Source organism: Phoenix dactylifera, chromosome 9 (assembly GCF_051530095.1).
Source record: "Phoenix dactylifera cultivar Ajwa chromosome 9, Ajwa_hap1_PhDact_Kaust_v1.1, whole genome shotgun sequence".
NCBI classification, from domain to species: domain Eukaryota; kingdom Viridiplantae; phylum Streptophyta; class Magnoliopsida; order Arecales; family Arecaceae; genus Phoenix; species Phoenix dactylifera.
The window spans coordinates 8,403,542-8,419,933 of NC_143198.1; the positions used below are offsets into that span (position 1 = coordinate 8,403,542).

The 16,392-nt window shown below is 41.2% G+C and overlaps 2 protein-coding genes across 4 annotated transcripts in view; both read right to left on the bottom strand.

Moving 5' to 3' along the window:
* Positions 1-16,392, bottom strand: part of LOC103721242 (putative cyclic nucleotide-gated ion channel 5) — a 41,616-nt gene that overhangs the window by 13,294 nt on the left and 11,930 nt on the right. For all 3 annotated transcript variants that reach the window (XM_088704169.2, XM_089925300.1, XM_089925301.1), the window contains one exon: positions 4,706-5,282. In XM_088704169.2, the coding sequence (XP_088560295.2) occupies positions 4,706-5,282 (577 nt within the window). The remainder of the gene's footprint in view (positions 1-4,705; positions 5,283-16,392) is intronic.
* Positions 8,430-10,149, bottom strand: LOC149752818 (uncharacterized). Its single transcript, XM_089925302.1, has 3 exons — positions 10,005-10,149; positions 9,841-9,916; positions 8,430-9,752 (listed from the first exon to the last, which is right to left on the bottom strand). Exons 1-3 carry the CDS (start codon positions 10,089-10,091, stop codon positions 8,731-8,733), a joined length of 1,185 nt encoding a protein of 394 aa, XP_089781428.1. The 5' UTR covers positions 10,092-10,149; the 3' UTR covers positions 8,430-8,730.

The following is a 16,392-nucleotide window of genomic DNA, read 5'->3' on the forward strand; positions in this document are numbered from 1 at the left end:
CAGTGCCGGCCTAAGAATATCTACTATCATACCACTCGAAACTGGCAAACATCTGACGTAGGGCTCCTCTCTTCTCGAGTATGCTATCAAGTGCGATGAAGTTGGTAGCAAACCGTGTGACTCCTGGTCTCAGAATCTCTTCTCCTGCATACTTTCTCATCAGTGAAAGGACCCAGTTATGGTTATAAATATACCTGGTAATGCGTTGGGCTGTCTCCACTGTTTGTTGCATCCTACGGATCTTTCCAATGTCCATCAACATAAGATCGATACAATGTGCAGCACATGGAGTCCAGAAAATATGTGGTCGCCGCTCCATCAAGACTTGCCCGGCAGCCTTATATTGCGGTCCATTATCAGTGACGACCTGCACAACATTCTCCTCTCCTACCAGATCAATCACATCCTCCATAAGTTTCAGCATGTAGGTGTTGTGCACATAAGCCGATGCATCAACCGACTTGTGGAAGAAGGTCTTAGCATCACAGTATGTTAGAAAGTTGATGATGCTCCGCCTGGTCGGACCGATCCAACCATCGCACATGATGGTTAGTCCATATATGGGCCACTTGCTCTTGTAGGAGTCAATTCAATTCTCCAGCTTCTCCTTATTGTTGTCAAGAAGCTCACCATATATGTCCTTCGGGCCTGGAGGAGCTACATCGGGACCGGCAACTTGTATGGCGGCAATGGCAGACCTGTAGTATGTATTGTCTGCCACATTCGTTGGGATGTGGCTGAAGTGAAACCAGGATCCAATAGCTCGCCACAGTTTTCTTCTTATCCTTCAACCACATTGTGTCTACCCTCTGCTGCCTTGAATCTCTACTGGGGAGAGCATGCGGATCTACATCATGAATTGTCGCTCCTTGTGGAATTCCTCTAGATGACTTCTTTCGGCTACCAAAACTACCCAGCATAGATGCAATCCGGTCACGTTCTTTGCCGACGCCCTTCCTGACTGAAGTTGTCCTCAAGAACTCTGGATCTTGTCTAGTGCTCCCAGAACCGCCGCCCAACTCGTATGCAGAGGGCCCAAATCGAGCCCTATGCCTGGCCACCTCCTCCTGCTGCCACTGATCATCCAGGCTTGCATGCATGGCCGCCTGAATATCCGCCTCCTCCTCATCTAGATCCTCGACCTCCTCTGGCTTTCTAGAGTGATAGGAAGGTAGCTCTGCCGCTCGGCGATCGACCTCCACCCTCTTCTTGGAAGCCATCTCCTTCGCTTCTTTGACCTCAGCGAGATTCTGCCTCATCAGCACACGAATCTCGCTAGGACAATTTGGGCACGTAACAACCTTACCGGAATTTCCGGCTAAGTGTTACTTCAACCTTGTTACCCCTCCTCCCTTTTTTTGAAACTGGTGTCGTTGCCCCTCACTTTCAAATCTTCGCCCATAAGACCAGCCAATATCATGCTTTGCAGGATTCGTTTTTCTTGATGGCTCCATTTCTATCATAAAAGGACAACTTATCAAAAAATTAAGCTAATAAAGTAAATTTTTGCATTATTTTATTATTTAAGTAATTTATAAACTATTTTTTTAAGTTACTTATTAACAAAATTAATGAAATAACATAGGACAAAAAAACCGCACCTTAAATAGTCTCTGCTGGATTTTTTGGACAGGACCTCCTCCTCAATTTGTGGGCTATCTCTCAAATCTTCCCATCTCTAATTACTCTTCAGAGGCTCACTCCTGGATTTTAGTTACTCTGGAGTCTGGACAGAGCCTCTCGTTCGGTTTTTATAACCGAACGAGCGAGAAAGAAGTGGCCGAGAGGCCACTTCGTTTTCGTGCTGTCAACTCAAAAAAATAACAAAAAAGAAGTGGCCGAGAGGCCACTTCTTTTTTTGATTTGATAGAACAGAATTGGCCTCTCGGCCACTTCTTTGTTTTTTGATGGGAAGGAGTGGCCGGAGGCCACTTCCTTTCCCACCAAAAAAAAAGCTGTGGCCGACAGGCCATAGCTTCTTTTTTTTGTTTGTTTGAAAGAAGTGGCCCACGGGCCACTTCTTCCTTGAAACCACGCGCGGCGCGTGGTTTCAGAAACCACGCGCGGCGCGTGGTTTCAGAAACCACGCGCGGCGCGGTGGTTTCAAAAACCACAGCGCGAGGCGCTGTGGTTCCGTAAAAAAAAAACCGTACTGGTGGTTCGCACCGGTACGAGGCCGGTACCAAGCGGTACCGACCGGTACGGGCTCCGTACCGGCCGGTTCGCAGATGAAAACCAAAAAATACCGATTTTCATCTATTTCCGGTACCGATCAAGGACCGGACTAGTACGTACCGGCCGGTACGGGCCGGTACGGCATTCCTTGGTTTTATATGAAACAATCCCAAAATCATATCAATCAATTCTAAGAGAATTAATACCTTCTTATGCTCTTTTGCCGCCTCTAATCTACTATTGCATATTACATATTGAAGCAATCAATTCTCTTAGAATTGATTGTTTCATATCAATCAATTCTAAGGAATGCCGTACCGGGCCGGTACGGGCCGGTACGGCATTCCTTGGTTTTATATGAAACAATCCCAAAATCATATCAATCAATTCTAAGAGAATTAATACCTTCTTATGCACTTTTGCCGCCTCTAATCTACTATTGCATATTACATATTGAAGAACATGACGATTATTGTAAGGAACCCTGGACACATGTTTATGACACATATACATCCTTAACTTAAGGGTGCATATAGATTTTTTTCCTTTTGACAAACAATTTCATCCATGAGTATGCTTCTTTTATATGTTCACCATGTCAAGCATTGTCACGATCAATCATAGATGCTTTAAACATTAAATATGACTTGTCACTTCATCATCGAAGCCTTGCCAAAATAGGTTGGTTGTGAAGCACAATACTATGTCTAGAAAGCTTCCCCGAATCAAGAGATCAAGTAGATCTTTAAAGTGACTTCAACTAGGTAAGATTTGATGAAAAATTCCGTGTTGAGGCACCTTTAGGCAATAGAATGGTGTTTGAAACATAGAAAGCTAGTTCACAGGCTGGGATGGCTACCATAGAAGTTATAGTTTAAGCTCATGTGAGTAGAGAGCAACCTTCTAAACTTCCTATATATTTGGAAAATGTCTAGTGAAAATGTTAATACAGGATAACGGGGAACTACATTCATCTCTATTTTTCAAAAAAGTATTAGGGATTTTTTCATTAGGCTGCAAGAGAATCGAAGAACCAGGGTTGGTGGAGCCGTCTCGAATAGGGCGGTTCCAACCATTTCGAGCCCTACCAGCGGCTCAATAGTACGGTTTTGGTAATAGAAACAAAACCTATTGTCGGAGCCGGAGAAAGAGAAGGAAAGAAAGAGTAAGTGGGGGAGGGAGAGAGAGGGAGAAGGCGGGAGGCCGGCGAAGGGCCGGCAGAAGCCGTGGCCGGTTCTCCTCCTGCAGCCTCCGCCGGCCCTCCGCAGGGGTCCGCTACCCTATGCCGGGCTCCCTCCCTCTCTCCTACGGTCTGCATGCCCTCTCCTCTGTCGGTAGAGGCCCGGCATGGCCCGTATCAACTTGTACCGCTAGGGAACCAGTACGGTGCCCAGTACCGATTCCGGCCAACCTTGCAAGAAACCTTATACAAAAAAATCATGCCAACTACAAGTATTATTATTATTGTTACAAGAAAAGTCAAGACCTTTCTTCTCTTATAGATATATCTTCTTAGCAGAAAGTGTTAGGACTCACGAGCTATTATTTATGGTTCACTGTATGTCTATACAGTAAATTGTGATTAATTCTTCATTAGATGCAAAGTTTTTGTTCATGATACTGCCCATAAAGATTTTGTAAATAGATTGTTAACAATGCATTCATCTCAAGGAAACCAGAAATTTTATTAGATCCAAATATTGCTTACCAAATGTCCCTATGTACAGAAAATGGCAATTCTTAGGTGGCCAAAGTAATGCCATGTGATGAAAGTATCAACAAAATCCATATTCTAACTAGTCAGGGTAATAATGCTAATACTCTTAGTTAGCAAAGATCAAGAGAACTTAGAAACATTGCCAAAGAAAATATAAATAAAAAAATTCTTAAGAAATAGAGAAAAAACACTGAATTTTTCCAATCTGCAAAATCGGTCTGAGATGATTAATTTCTTTTCTGAGAAAATGGCAAGAATGCCACCTTTCAGGTTTGAACCCAGAACCTCTCCACAGCACATGCACTAAGAGGGGTGCCAACCAGCAGACTGAAGTCCTGTTGGCAATTCACAAATTATTAATTACTGGCATATTTTCTAAGTAATGAGTGAAGGGACTAGGCTTGTCCTTTAGGTCAGAGCTTACAATTTGTCCCCCGAAAAAAAGGCCTGTGAAAAAAATACAGAATTTTTATTAGGATAAGAATTGTTGGTAAGTTTGTTTACTGATAATGTACAGATGGTCATATATGAAATCCGATAGGACATCTAATCATGGATGGCCCACAATGGTGGTTAATGCTGGAACTTTAAAATTTTTCTAAAGAATAGTTATTAAGGTTGTAGGATATTTTCCGGATCAAAAATAGTGATCATAAACAATCCATATAAGATATCAGAATCTAGGACAAACAACTCTAAAAGCAAAACAAATACAGACAAAATTTGGACAACAGAAAAATGAATAAAGAGTTGTATAAATTCTACAAAATGATTGAAATCCCCAAAACATAAAGATATGCCAGTTCTTCAAACCTGTGGAATTGGTAGCACTGAAAGAAAGTCAATGGTGAAGTAGCGTCTCAAGTACCGCTGAGCTATTTGTCCAGGGTCAATCACAAGTTCACCTCTACCAAAAACCCGAGATGATGGAGCAATATAAGCAGTACGAAATTGAAGAAACATACGAAGAAGGTAGAAAGCATCAACAAGTGTCCGCACTGTGGTTGTTGTGATTGCTAACTTTGTATCTATTCCAATGCAAATTTTTTCTTGATCAACTACAGGAAGATAAAAGAACAATGGATCCACTGCTACAGCAAGAATACATGATATGACAAAAAGCCTGTTCATTCTTAGAAGAAATTTATCTTGAGGATCATATATCTTTTTCTCATAAACTCTAAGATCTTCTGGAAAAACTGCCCTAGAAACACCAAATCCAAAAGATCGACCAATTGATTTAAGTCGTTCAGATCCCCTTCTCATTCCTCTCTCGAAGGACTTTGATGGGTTGTTTGGTCCAGCACAAAATCCCTCAATGCTGAAACCACACTTGTTCATTCTTCCTATATCAGAAGCACAAGATACCCTAGGACTTGACTCCTCCAGCCTACAACACAAACACATAGCATACGCCAGATTTAAATGTCAGTTCACTAAGAAAGATGAAAAGGAGCCACTTGCATCTTCAATAACATATTCCATTGATTACATTGACTGAAAGAAAATTTCAATCAACAGTCAGTATAATATTGAAAGTTTTCTGCAAGACTACAACATTTATAGCATAAATACAAACATATCACAATTTTTCTCATTAGAATAATAGATTGCGAATAACAATCATAATCTCTCTCTCTCCTATTCCTTATTTATTTGCCTCAACCACTTAATATGACTCATCGGCCTTCAACTATCTCCTCTAGGAGAAACCTTAGAGTATAAATCCCCTGAAATATTGATGCATCGGCATAAATCTCTTATGCACCAAACTACAGACTCCAGAACAAAACAAAAAAAAAAAAAAAAAGAAGATAACATGTAGGACATTTTTTCTGATTTCTAAAGCTATATCCTCAAATGAACTTTCCAGAAAGGTTAGAAACAAAGAATAGAGGCAGATATGGAAAATGTCATAAAATTCTCAGATAGTCGTGCAGCACCTACAGATGTGAGTACATGAACAATACCAACATGTGGCTTGACTGTGCTGCAGTCCTTCATGTGCAGGTATCACCAAGAAAACTATTCAGTCTCGACAGCTAATTTGTTATAATTATGCATCAGCAAACAAACCCTCCTATTTCTACGATCATGATATATTGTCTTCCCTGACTATCTAATACCCATGCTTCCCAATTTTTTACAAGTGCCAAATAACAGCATCCCTGGAACTAAAGAAATTAAGTCAATAAGCTTAACCACTTCTATAAGGTCTTACCCACCAGCATCAACTCAATAGTTTTCACAATATTATAGATATTGACAAATTACTAAAATTTTTTGTTATATAGAGCTCATAAGTTTCAATCATTTAATTAATTTTGTTAAGCCTCATTTTGAAAGACTTCTCAACAACAAAGAACTATAAATTGAATTTCTTCCAAATAACCTCCACAAAAAGCAAAAAATTATGTACTGAAGAAATAAAACTTAATGGATGTGAGAAACTGGGAATGCAGAAACTACGCCTTCAATAAATAGATGATAAGAAGATAAAAAGGATATTCTATATAAAAATTTAGAAGCTAAACAAGTGCACGAGTAAAAATAAAAGTATGGTTCAGCTTCTTTACATTTTAGCCATAATGATCAGAAAAATTAAAAGGCCAATTCCATGATCATACAATATATCCAATATGTAGATTTCATTTACAATTTTCTAATGCCTTAAATCTTAATGATATATAGCCAATAATACTGAAACATTTTTTAATTGTTTGAGAGTAAGCTATTCTCAAAAGAAACTCAACTATCTAGAACAACCTAGCCCTAGAAGGATATTCACCAATTCAACTCTATTCCTGATGATAATCTTTCTATTGGTATGATGAAAATGTGCTCATGAGAAGAATGTATAGACAAAGAAAGTGGTACAAACAAAATAAGCAACAAAAATGGTCTTGTGAGAGATACATTAACAGTATATCATGCATATACAAATTTAACTAGGTCATGTCACCTCATGAAGTTCAACCAAATGTAATCCTGCAAGGAGCCTGTACCCATCCAATTCAAGATTGAAGACAGGATCATAGTTTTGAGAGTTTACATTTCAAATGCTAGCTACATGCTAGCATGAGTCTTCATGCAGAAATCTACTAGCTACTCAGTAAACTAGCTACAAGAAAAGAAACGCTCATAGAGGAGGAAGATGCAATGGCAGTCTATCTCGGTATGTCTAATCTGTGAGCTAGAAACTGGATAATGGCCAAAATAGATTGGCATTACTGAATGAAACAGCCAATCTGATGGAAAGCAATGAAGCCAAAAACACATCAGAATTGTAAATCAATGGACAATTTCCAATTAGATTACAGAAAACATATCTTGTCCTTCCAATTGATGAGTCAATTATGGTGGGGGGGGGCATAGAATTGCTGGTAGAACCAAGCTTCGCTGTCTTGATATCAGATCCTGTACTGGTTCCATCCTATTACAACATCGATATGCCCAGTATGGTACTCAATTCGGCATACAAAGTGTTGATACATCCTCTGTACCACGTACTGGTTCAGTAACAGTACGGTACGTATGGTCGGTATGCCTTAGTACCAACCGGTATGGAAAACTTTAGAATACCATTCAGGACATTACCATTTCAATCAGTGAAAACCAGAACTTCAAACAAGAAGCAGATGATGGTAGTCAGCAGATATCAAAGAATGTTAATCAGTGCAAATATCTAAGAAAGCAACCCATCCTAAAAAACTAGCTTTCCACCATGAGTGATGCTGTGCTGGGAAATGGTCAAGTAAATAAGACACATGATGAGAATATGAAGTCATATCCTAAAGAACTCAAAATCAATAGGACTAGTCAAAGTCATACAAATTAAACTGCATCAACATATCCCCATGTCTCTAAAAATTAACACAATTGATCAAGCGAATGGTTTAGTATTGTTGCAAAATGTGAGGGAAAGCATCCTTCAACTCAAACTCACTTAATTGTTGCAAAAATCATCATTAAACTTGATAATACCATTGACATACATCAGAAGAACTACCATACTGTGCCAAAGATTGTCAACGTGACAAAAGTATAATCACAATAATCTCAACACAGCTAGCCAAGATGGTTTCAACAGAGCTACAGCAAAACCACATTAACAAAAAAGAAAAAATAAAAAATCATATCATTAACATACATAAGAAGTCCCACCATGCTGCATGAGGACAATCAAGTGAAGAGAGTGTAATAACGATGGTCTCACCAAGGGGAACATCAAGGTGGACAGCCTCAGCATGAAGAGCATTTTTAAGAACATAAATAACATGTTGAAGGTGAAAGAAATGACAAGGAGGACATGCAACGACAAAGAGGCTGCATGTGGACATTCCATGAAAGCGAGGTTGGGCGAACCGGGCCAAACCAGGCAGCCAAACCAGTGGGAAACCGGATTGGTTTAGCCATTTAATTCGGTTCCAGCTAGGCCGACCCAGTGGGAAACTAGGTTGGTTTGGCTATTAAATTCGGTTCTGGCTCCGAACCGGCCGGAAAAGGCCGGACCAAGGTCCGCCGTACCGGTCCGGCTCGGCGTACCGGTGGCCGGCCGGACCGGTACGGTACCGGCCGGGCTCCGCGAGCCAGACTTTTTTTTTTTTTAATGTTGTCTCTGTTGGATCTTAAAATAAGTGAAAATTGATGTTTTTTTATTACTTTTTTCATGATTTTTGATATTTTCATATTTAAATTTAGGGTTGAAATTTGAAACATATATGATGCATGATTGCATGTTATGTTTTCCTCCCGTTCCAAATGATAAAATCATACACATAAAATATCTTCAAATTAAGATACAATCATTTACATATATTTAAAGTACTCTAGGATATCTAAAATCGGGACGAGTGCCGATGGCTCTCGTAGATATCTGGATCATAAGTATAATCAGGAGGAGGCAAATCAACCCAATCAGAAGGAACACGCGCCAGGTTATAAGAACTGTCGGATCTCTCGCTCACGCTCTGGCTCTGAGAGGTGTCCTCTGATTGTGTAGGAGCCCATCCAAATATGGCGGAAGCAAAATCCAATGCACCATATCCGTATTCGTCAGGCTGAGGCTGTGGATAATAGAATCCGTATCCGTATGTTGTCGGATCTGCAGTCGTATCCTGTCTTCCTGAACGACCTCGAGGAGCTCGTCTTCTATATCCAATAATATCCTCACGATCTCTATCAGGTGGTCGACCGTGGTCCGTATCCTGTGTAGCACCCATAAATTGGGACTCACCGGTGAAATAAAGACCACCCTCCGGCTGTGTCTCATGAGTACCATACTGTCCTCCGCTCCCTCCATGGCTAGAAGATCCATCACCACCAGAACCTTCATCGCTGCTAGTCCAAGTCTCTTCCTCGACACTCTCCATTGGGATTCTTTTTCCTTTCCTGGCCCTCTCTGTCTGGCTCCCCTGTGCCTGCGGCTGATCAGCTCTAGGAGTGCGTGGAATATTGCGCTCAGCCCATTGCTCTGGATCGACCCCAGCTTCGGTGGCTATGAAGGTAGCTGGTCGTGGAGGCGATCCTGGCTCGTCAAGCTCGGGCTCCTGCTGCTGGCCTACAAGCCAGCCGAGTAGTGGATCATCGTCATCAGCGGTGAAGGACCCGTAAATCGGATCTGTATACTTGAGCTCCACTTCCTCCTGGATGCACTTTAGCCTCAATCGCAAATTGTAATGCACATAAACAAGGTCGTTGAGGCGCTTTTGCGTCAAACGGTTTCTTTGTTTGCTGTGGATAAGGGCGAAGGTGGACCAATTGCGCTCACATCCACTAGAGGAGACTGTTTGGGAGAGGATCCGGATAGCTATCCGCTTTAGATTTCTCGCGGATCCGCCAAAATGCACCCACCATTCAGCTGCAAAAATATTTATGAAAATTACATATATGATAGTTTCATAATAGTAACTAACACCAGGTGAATGTTTTCCTGATGTGTCACGTACCTGGATTCATATTGTGTTTGCTGACGACAGCCGCTCGTTGGCCAAAACTGTAGCTGCCCTCTCTAAATAATTTGCTCTGTGAAAATTAAGCATAAGAAAACCATGTTAATAATTGAAGATGCGGATATACTTACACATGCTGGTAATTACTAAATCATAATTACCTCTTCAAGACATAGGGCCGCTTTTTCTGGATCTGCCTCCATCTTGTAAATCACATTACGCAAAGCATCCATAAGTGTTTCATCCATACCAATTCCATCTATGCTGTACTGAAACCGGGGATTTAGGTAGTATGCTGCACATATACGAGACTATCTTAGCATAATTATATAATTATATCCATGACTATAATTGTCACTATAATTATATCTTAGTTTACCTGCTAGATGTAATTTCGTACCCATTTGCGCTCCCCACCGTTGCTCAATGATGTTGATGTATGACCGGCCATGTGCTGGATCTGCCTCCATAATCTGATCCTTTGCCTTGACCATCATGTGATACAAAAACCCCATCTGGGGGTAGATCTTGCTATCTACGGCCCGCAGCACTTCATATAATGGTTTGATAGCCTTGACTATTGTAGTAGCCCGCTGCCAGAATGGCTGTCTCGTCACCAAGTCTTCTATCTTGCTCCCTTCAGTGCCGGCATAAGAATATCTACTATCATACCACTCGGGACTAGCAAACATCTGACGTAGGGCTCCTCTCTTCTCGAGTATGCTATCAAGTGCGATGAAGTTGGTAGCAAACCGTGTGACTCCTGGTCTCAGAATCTCTCCCCCTGCATACTTTCTCATCAATGAAAGAACCCAGTTATGGTTATAAATATACCTCGTAATGCGTTGGGCTGTCTCCACCGTTTGTTGCACCCTACGGATATTTCCAATGTCCATCAACATAAGATCGATACAATGTGCAGCACATGGGGTCCAGAAAATATGTGGCCGCCGCTCCATCAAGACCTGCCCGGCAGCCTTATATTGCGGCCCATTATCAGTGACGACCTGCACGACATTCTCCTCTCCTACCAGATCAATCACATCCTCCATAAGTTTCAGCATGTACGAGGTGTTGTGCACATAAGCCGAAGCATCAATCGACTTGTGGAAGAAGGTCTTAGCATCACAGTATGTCAGGAAGTTGATGATGCTCCGCCTGGTCGGACCGGTCCAACCATCGCACATGATGGTTAGTCCATATATGGGCCACTTGCTCTTGTAGGAGTCAATCCAATTCTCCAGCTCCTCCTTATTGTTGTCAAGAAGCTCACCGTATATATCCTTCGGGCCTGGAGGAGCTACACCGGGACCGGCAGCTTGTATGGCGGCAATGGCAGACCTGTAGTATGTATTGTCTGCCACATTCGCTGGGATGTGGCTGAAGTGAAACCAGGATCCAATAGCTCGCCACATAGTTTTCTTCTTATCCTTCATCCACATTGTGTCTACCCTCTGCTGTCTTGAATCTCTACTGGGGAGAGCATGCGGATCTACATCATGAATTGTCGCTCCTTCTGGAACTTCTTTAGATGACTTCTTTCGGCTACCAAAACTACCCAGCATAGATGCAATCCGGCCACGTTCTTTGCCGACGCCCTCCCTTACTGAAGTTGTCCTCAAGAACTCTGGATCTTGTCTAGTGCTTCGAGAACCGCCGCCCGACTCGTATGCAGAGGGCCCAAATCGAGCCCTATGCCTGGCCACCTCCTCCTGCTGCCACTGATCATCCAGGCTTGCATGCATGGCCGCCTGAATATCTGCCTCCTCCTCATCTAGATCCTCGACCTCCTCTGGCTCTCTAGAGTGATAGAAAGGTGGCTCTGCCGCTTGGCAATCGACCTCCGCCCTCTTCTTGGAAGCCATCTCCTTCGCTTCTTTGGCCTCAGCAAGATTCTGCCTCATCAGCACACGAATCTCGTTAGGACAATTTCGGCACGTAGCAACCTCACCGGAATTTCCGGCTAAGTGTTGCTTCAACCTGGTTACCCCTCCTCCCTTGAAAACCTTGTCGCAAAACTTGCATTGAAACTGGTGTCGTTGCCCCTCACTTCCAAGTCTTCGCCCATAAGACCAGCCAATATCACGCTTTGCAGGGTTCGTTTTTCTTGATGGCTCCATTTCTATCATAAAAGGACAACTTATCAAAAAATTAAGCTAATAAAGTAAATTTTTGCATTATCATATTATTTAAGTAATTTATAAACTATTTTTTTAAGTAAATTATTAACAAAATTAATGAAATAATATAGGATAAAAAAACCGCACCTTAAATAGTCTCCGCTGGATTTTTTGGGCAGGACCTCCTCCTCGCTATCTCTCAAATCTTTCCGTCTCTGATTACTCTTTAGAGACTCACTCCTGGATTTTAGAACCTCAAATTGTTTGGGAAAGAAGTGAGCCTCGTTCGGTTTTTATAACCGAACGAGAGGCTTAAGAAGTGGCCGAGACTCTCGGCCACTTCGTACTGTTAATCCCAGATTAACAGAAAAGAAGTGGCCTTTCGGCCACTTCTTTCGTTGATTTGATGGGAAAGAAGTGGCCGGAGGCCACTTCCTTTTTTTTTTAATAGGAAGGAGTGGCCGGAGGCCACTTCCTTTCCCATTAAAAAAGAAAAAAAGCTGTGGCCTGTCGGCCACAGCATTTTTTTTTTTTTTTTTGAAAGAAGTGGCCCGTTGGCCACTTCCTTCTTAAAACCACGCGCGGCGCGTGGTTTTTGAAACCACGCGCCCCGCGGTGGTTTTAGGAACCACAGCGCCTCGCTGTGGTTCCCAAAAAAAAAAAAAAAAACTTTTTTTTTTGGAAAGAAGTGGCCCGTGGGCCACTTCTCCCTTAAAACCACGCGCCGCGCGTGGTTTTTGAAACCACGCGCCGCGCGGTGGTTTTAAAAGCCACAGCGCGAAGCGCTGTGGTTTCTTAAAAAAAAAAAAAAACCGTACCGGTGTACGGGGCCCGTTCCGGCCGGTACGGGGCCCGTTCCGGCCGGTACGGGGCCCGTTCCGGCCGGTACGGGGCCCGTACCGGCCGATTCGCAGATGAATACCGGTTTTCATCTGTCTCCGGTACCGGTCAAGGACCGGACCGGTTTGTACCGGCCGGTACGGGCCGGTACGGCATTCCTTGGCCGGAACCTTTAGGAACCGACCAGTTCCATTTCAACTTGATGCGAACCAACCAGTTCCGTTTCAACTTGATGCAAACCGAACCAGTTCAAAACCGGGCCCCTCTCCCTTTCCTTCTTTTGTTAAAAGGTGTTGGGGGAAGGCCTTCGACATCTTCTTCTCTCTTTAGTTTAGCTTTTAAAGTCTAAATGGCTCTCTTTTTTCCTCAATTTGCAAAATCACACCGATTCAACCCGATTGAAGGAAGATCCAAACTTAAATAAGGTGTGCTTCTTCTCTCCTATCTCATTTCCTCTAAATTTTTTTTACTCCAAAAAATAGCTCAAAATTTGCAAAACAAGGAGAGATATGTTGTTGATCTATGAATGACCAACAAGATGATATAAATTTTTTTAATTTTTTATATATATAATTTTTAAAAATTAAAAATATATTTTTAGATTAAAAGATAAAACTATATAAAAAATAAAATTCAAAAAAAAGGTAAAATTAGAAGCATATTTAGGGGCATGCAAGATATCCTCCTACAAAATTTAGCATATATTTATTCAAGTTTTGATATGATCATGCGTACAGTGGCTTAGGCCTAAATTTGAAAAAAATTGAGAAATAAATAATCTTAGATGCATGCCCACAGGCCTAAAAAAATATATGTAGCATCTATTAGTGGGTTTTATATGAATCTGAGCTAAAATTAATTTTTTTAAATATTATATTTAAAAATTTATTTTTAAATTTAAAAAATTAAAAATACATAATTAATACCAAAAATTATGAAAAATTACTAGAACATATTACATAATTCAAAATTATTTTCTGAAGTAGAAAACATATTTTTTTGAATTTATGACATTTAAATATATTTTTAAATTTAAAAATTATTAAAAACATATAATAAATAAACAAAAAATAAAAAATTACTATTATATATTAGATAAATCAGATGTATTTTGTGAAGTAAAAAAATTATATTCATCATCAGAAAATTTTGCTATTTTTAAATAATTGATAGAGTGATATACTTGATAAACTTGTAGGAATAAAATCATCCAACAAAAAGAGCCAGATCATGACATTACTTGAGATCATGGGCAAATGTTTTTGAGTCGGCACCATTAAAAGTGCAACTGGTGCGACACAGACATCAAGAAAAAAGGGGTAACTAGGTTGAAGCGGCACTTAGCAAGTAGTTATCCCGACGTATCTATGTGTCAGATATGCCCACAGAATGTTCGATGGCTAATGAAGAAGCACTTCGCTGATTTCAAAGCAGCAAAGAAGAGAGTTTCCAAGAAAAAGATAGAGGTAGACCACCGAGTGGCAGAGCCACTTTTCTATCACTCCAAGGAGTCAGAGGAGACGTCTGCTCCATATGACGAGGAGGCACAGATCCATGCTACCATGCAGGCAATCTTGGATTATTAGTGACAGCAAGATGAGGTGGCCAGGCATAGGGCTCGATTTGGACCCTCATACTACGAGTCGGTCTCTGATTCTGCGAGCAGCATAGCAGATCCAGAGTTCAGAAGGACCTCCTCAGTCATAGAGTAATGCATCTATGCTGGGAGCTTTTGGTAATAAAAAGAAGTCATCCATGATTTAGATCCACATGTCTTTCCTAGCAGGGATTCGAAGCAGGGTTGACACAATACTGAAGAAGGATAAGAAGAAGGATATGTAGCGAGCTATTGGATCCTAGTTCCACTTCAGCCATATCTCAGCAAATGTGATGGACAATAAGTACTATAGGTCTATCATTTCCTCCATACAGGCTACCAGTCCCGTTGTGGATACTCTAGAACCGAAGGACATCTATGGTAAGCTTCTTGACAATAATAAGGAGCTAGAGAAGTAGATTGCCTCATACAATAGCAAGTGGCCCACATATGGACTTATGGTGATGTATGATGGTTAGACCCGTCCTACCAGGCAAAGCATTATCAACTTCTTGACATATTATGATACGAAAAATTTCTTCCATAAGTCGGTTGATGCTTCCGATCAGGTGCACGACGCAATGTACATCCTCAGATTGATGGAGGAGGTGATTGATCACGTAGGATAGGAGAATATCGTGCAGGTCATCACTGATAATGGGCCACAATATAAGACTATCGGAGAGATCTTGATGGAGCGATAGCCATATATTTTCTGGACCCCATATGCTGCACATCGTATCAACCTCATGTTAATGGACATTACGAAGATTCATAAGGTGCAACAGATAGTGGAGGCAGCCCAAATCATCAGTAGATATATTTATAACCATACATGAGTCCTTTCACTGATGAGGAGGTAGGTAGGGGAGAGATCTTGAGACCAGGAGTCCTATAGTTTGCTACCAACTTCGATGCACTTGATAGCCTTCTTGAGAAAAAGCAGCGTTACATTAGATGTTTGTTAGTCCCGAGTGGCAGAAGAGTAGATTTGTGAGGGCCAACACTGAAGTGAGCATTGTCAAGGACTTGGTGACGAGACAAACATTCTGACAGCGGTCCATTACAATAGTGAAAGCTATCAGACCATTGTATGAAGTGCTTCGGGCCATGGACAACAAGAGGTACCCCCAAATAAGCTTCTTGTATCATATGATGGAGGGGGCAAAGATTCAGATCAAAGAGGCAGATTCGACGTATGTCCAGAAGTACATCAACATCATTGAGCGGTGGTGGGACTACCAGAAGGGTAGGGAGTTGTATCTAGCAGGTAAGCAAGGGCATTAAAAATTAGACTACTCCTGTACTTGTACAATTTTACTAAGACAATAATGAATTCTATCTCCAGCATACTACTAGAACCTGAGGTTCAGTACATCATAGCTGGAATTGATATGGATGACAAACTTCTAGTCGCTTTACGTAATATGATATGGAGACTGATTTAGAAGTCGCGGCCCTATGTCTAGAAAAAATAAGTTAACTTAAGTGACATATGTAAGTTAACTCATATCTTCAATTATGAACATATTACAATCCGGTTCTTCTTCACAAACCAAAATATTTAGAGAGGGCACTGACAACTTTGAAGTCTCAATAGCTGTCGTAAGTAAGAAAAGTATGAATCCAAGTATATTACAGATCAGGAAGACATTTACCTATCGTTAAATATTTACTAATATGATACTATCTTATATATAATTTTCTTTAATGTTTTTATAGCTAAATAGTAGATTCATTTTGGTTTGTTTGTGAAAAATCTTAAGCGGTTAGCTATCCGGATCCTCTCCCAACTGGTCTACCTTCGCCCTCATCCACAATAAGTAGAGAAACCATTCGACACAGTAGTGCCTCAACAACCTTATATATGTTTACTACAATCTGAGGTTGAGGCTGATGAGAAAGTGGAGCTAAAATACACAGATTCGATCCATAGTACTTTCGTTGATGATGAGGATGATCCTATAATCAGATGGCTTGTGGGCCAGTAGT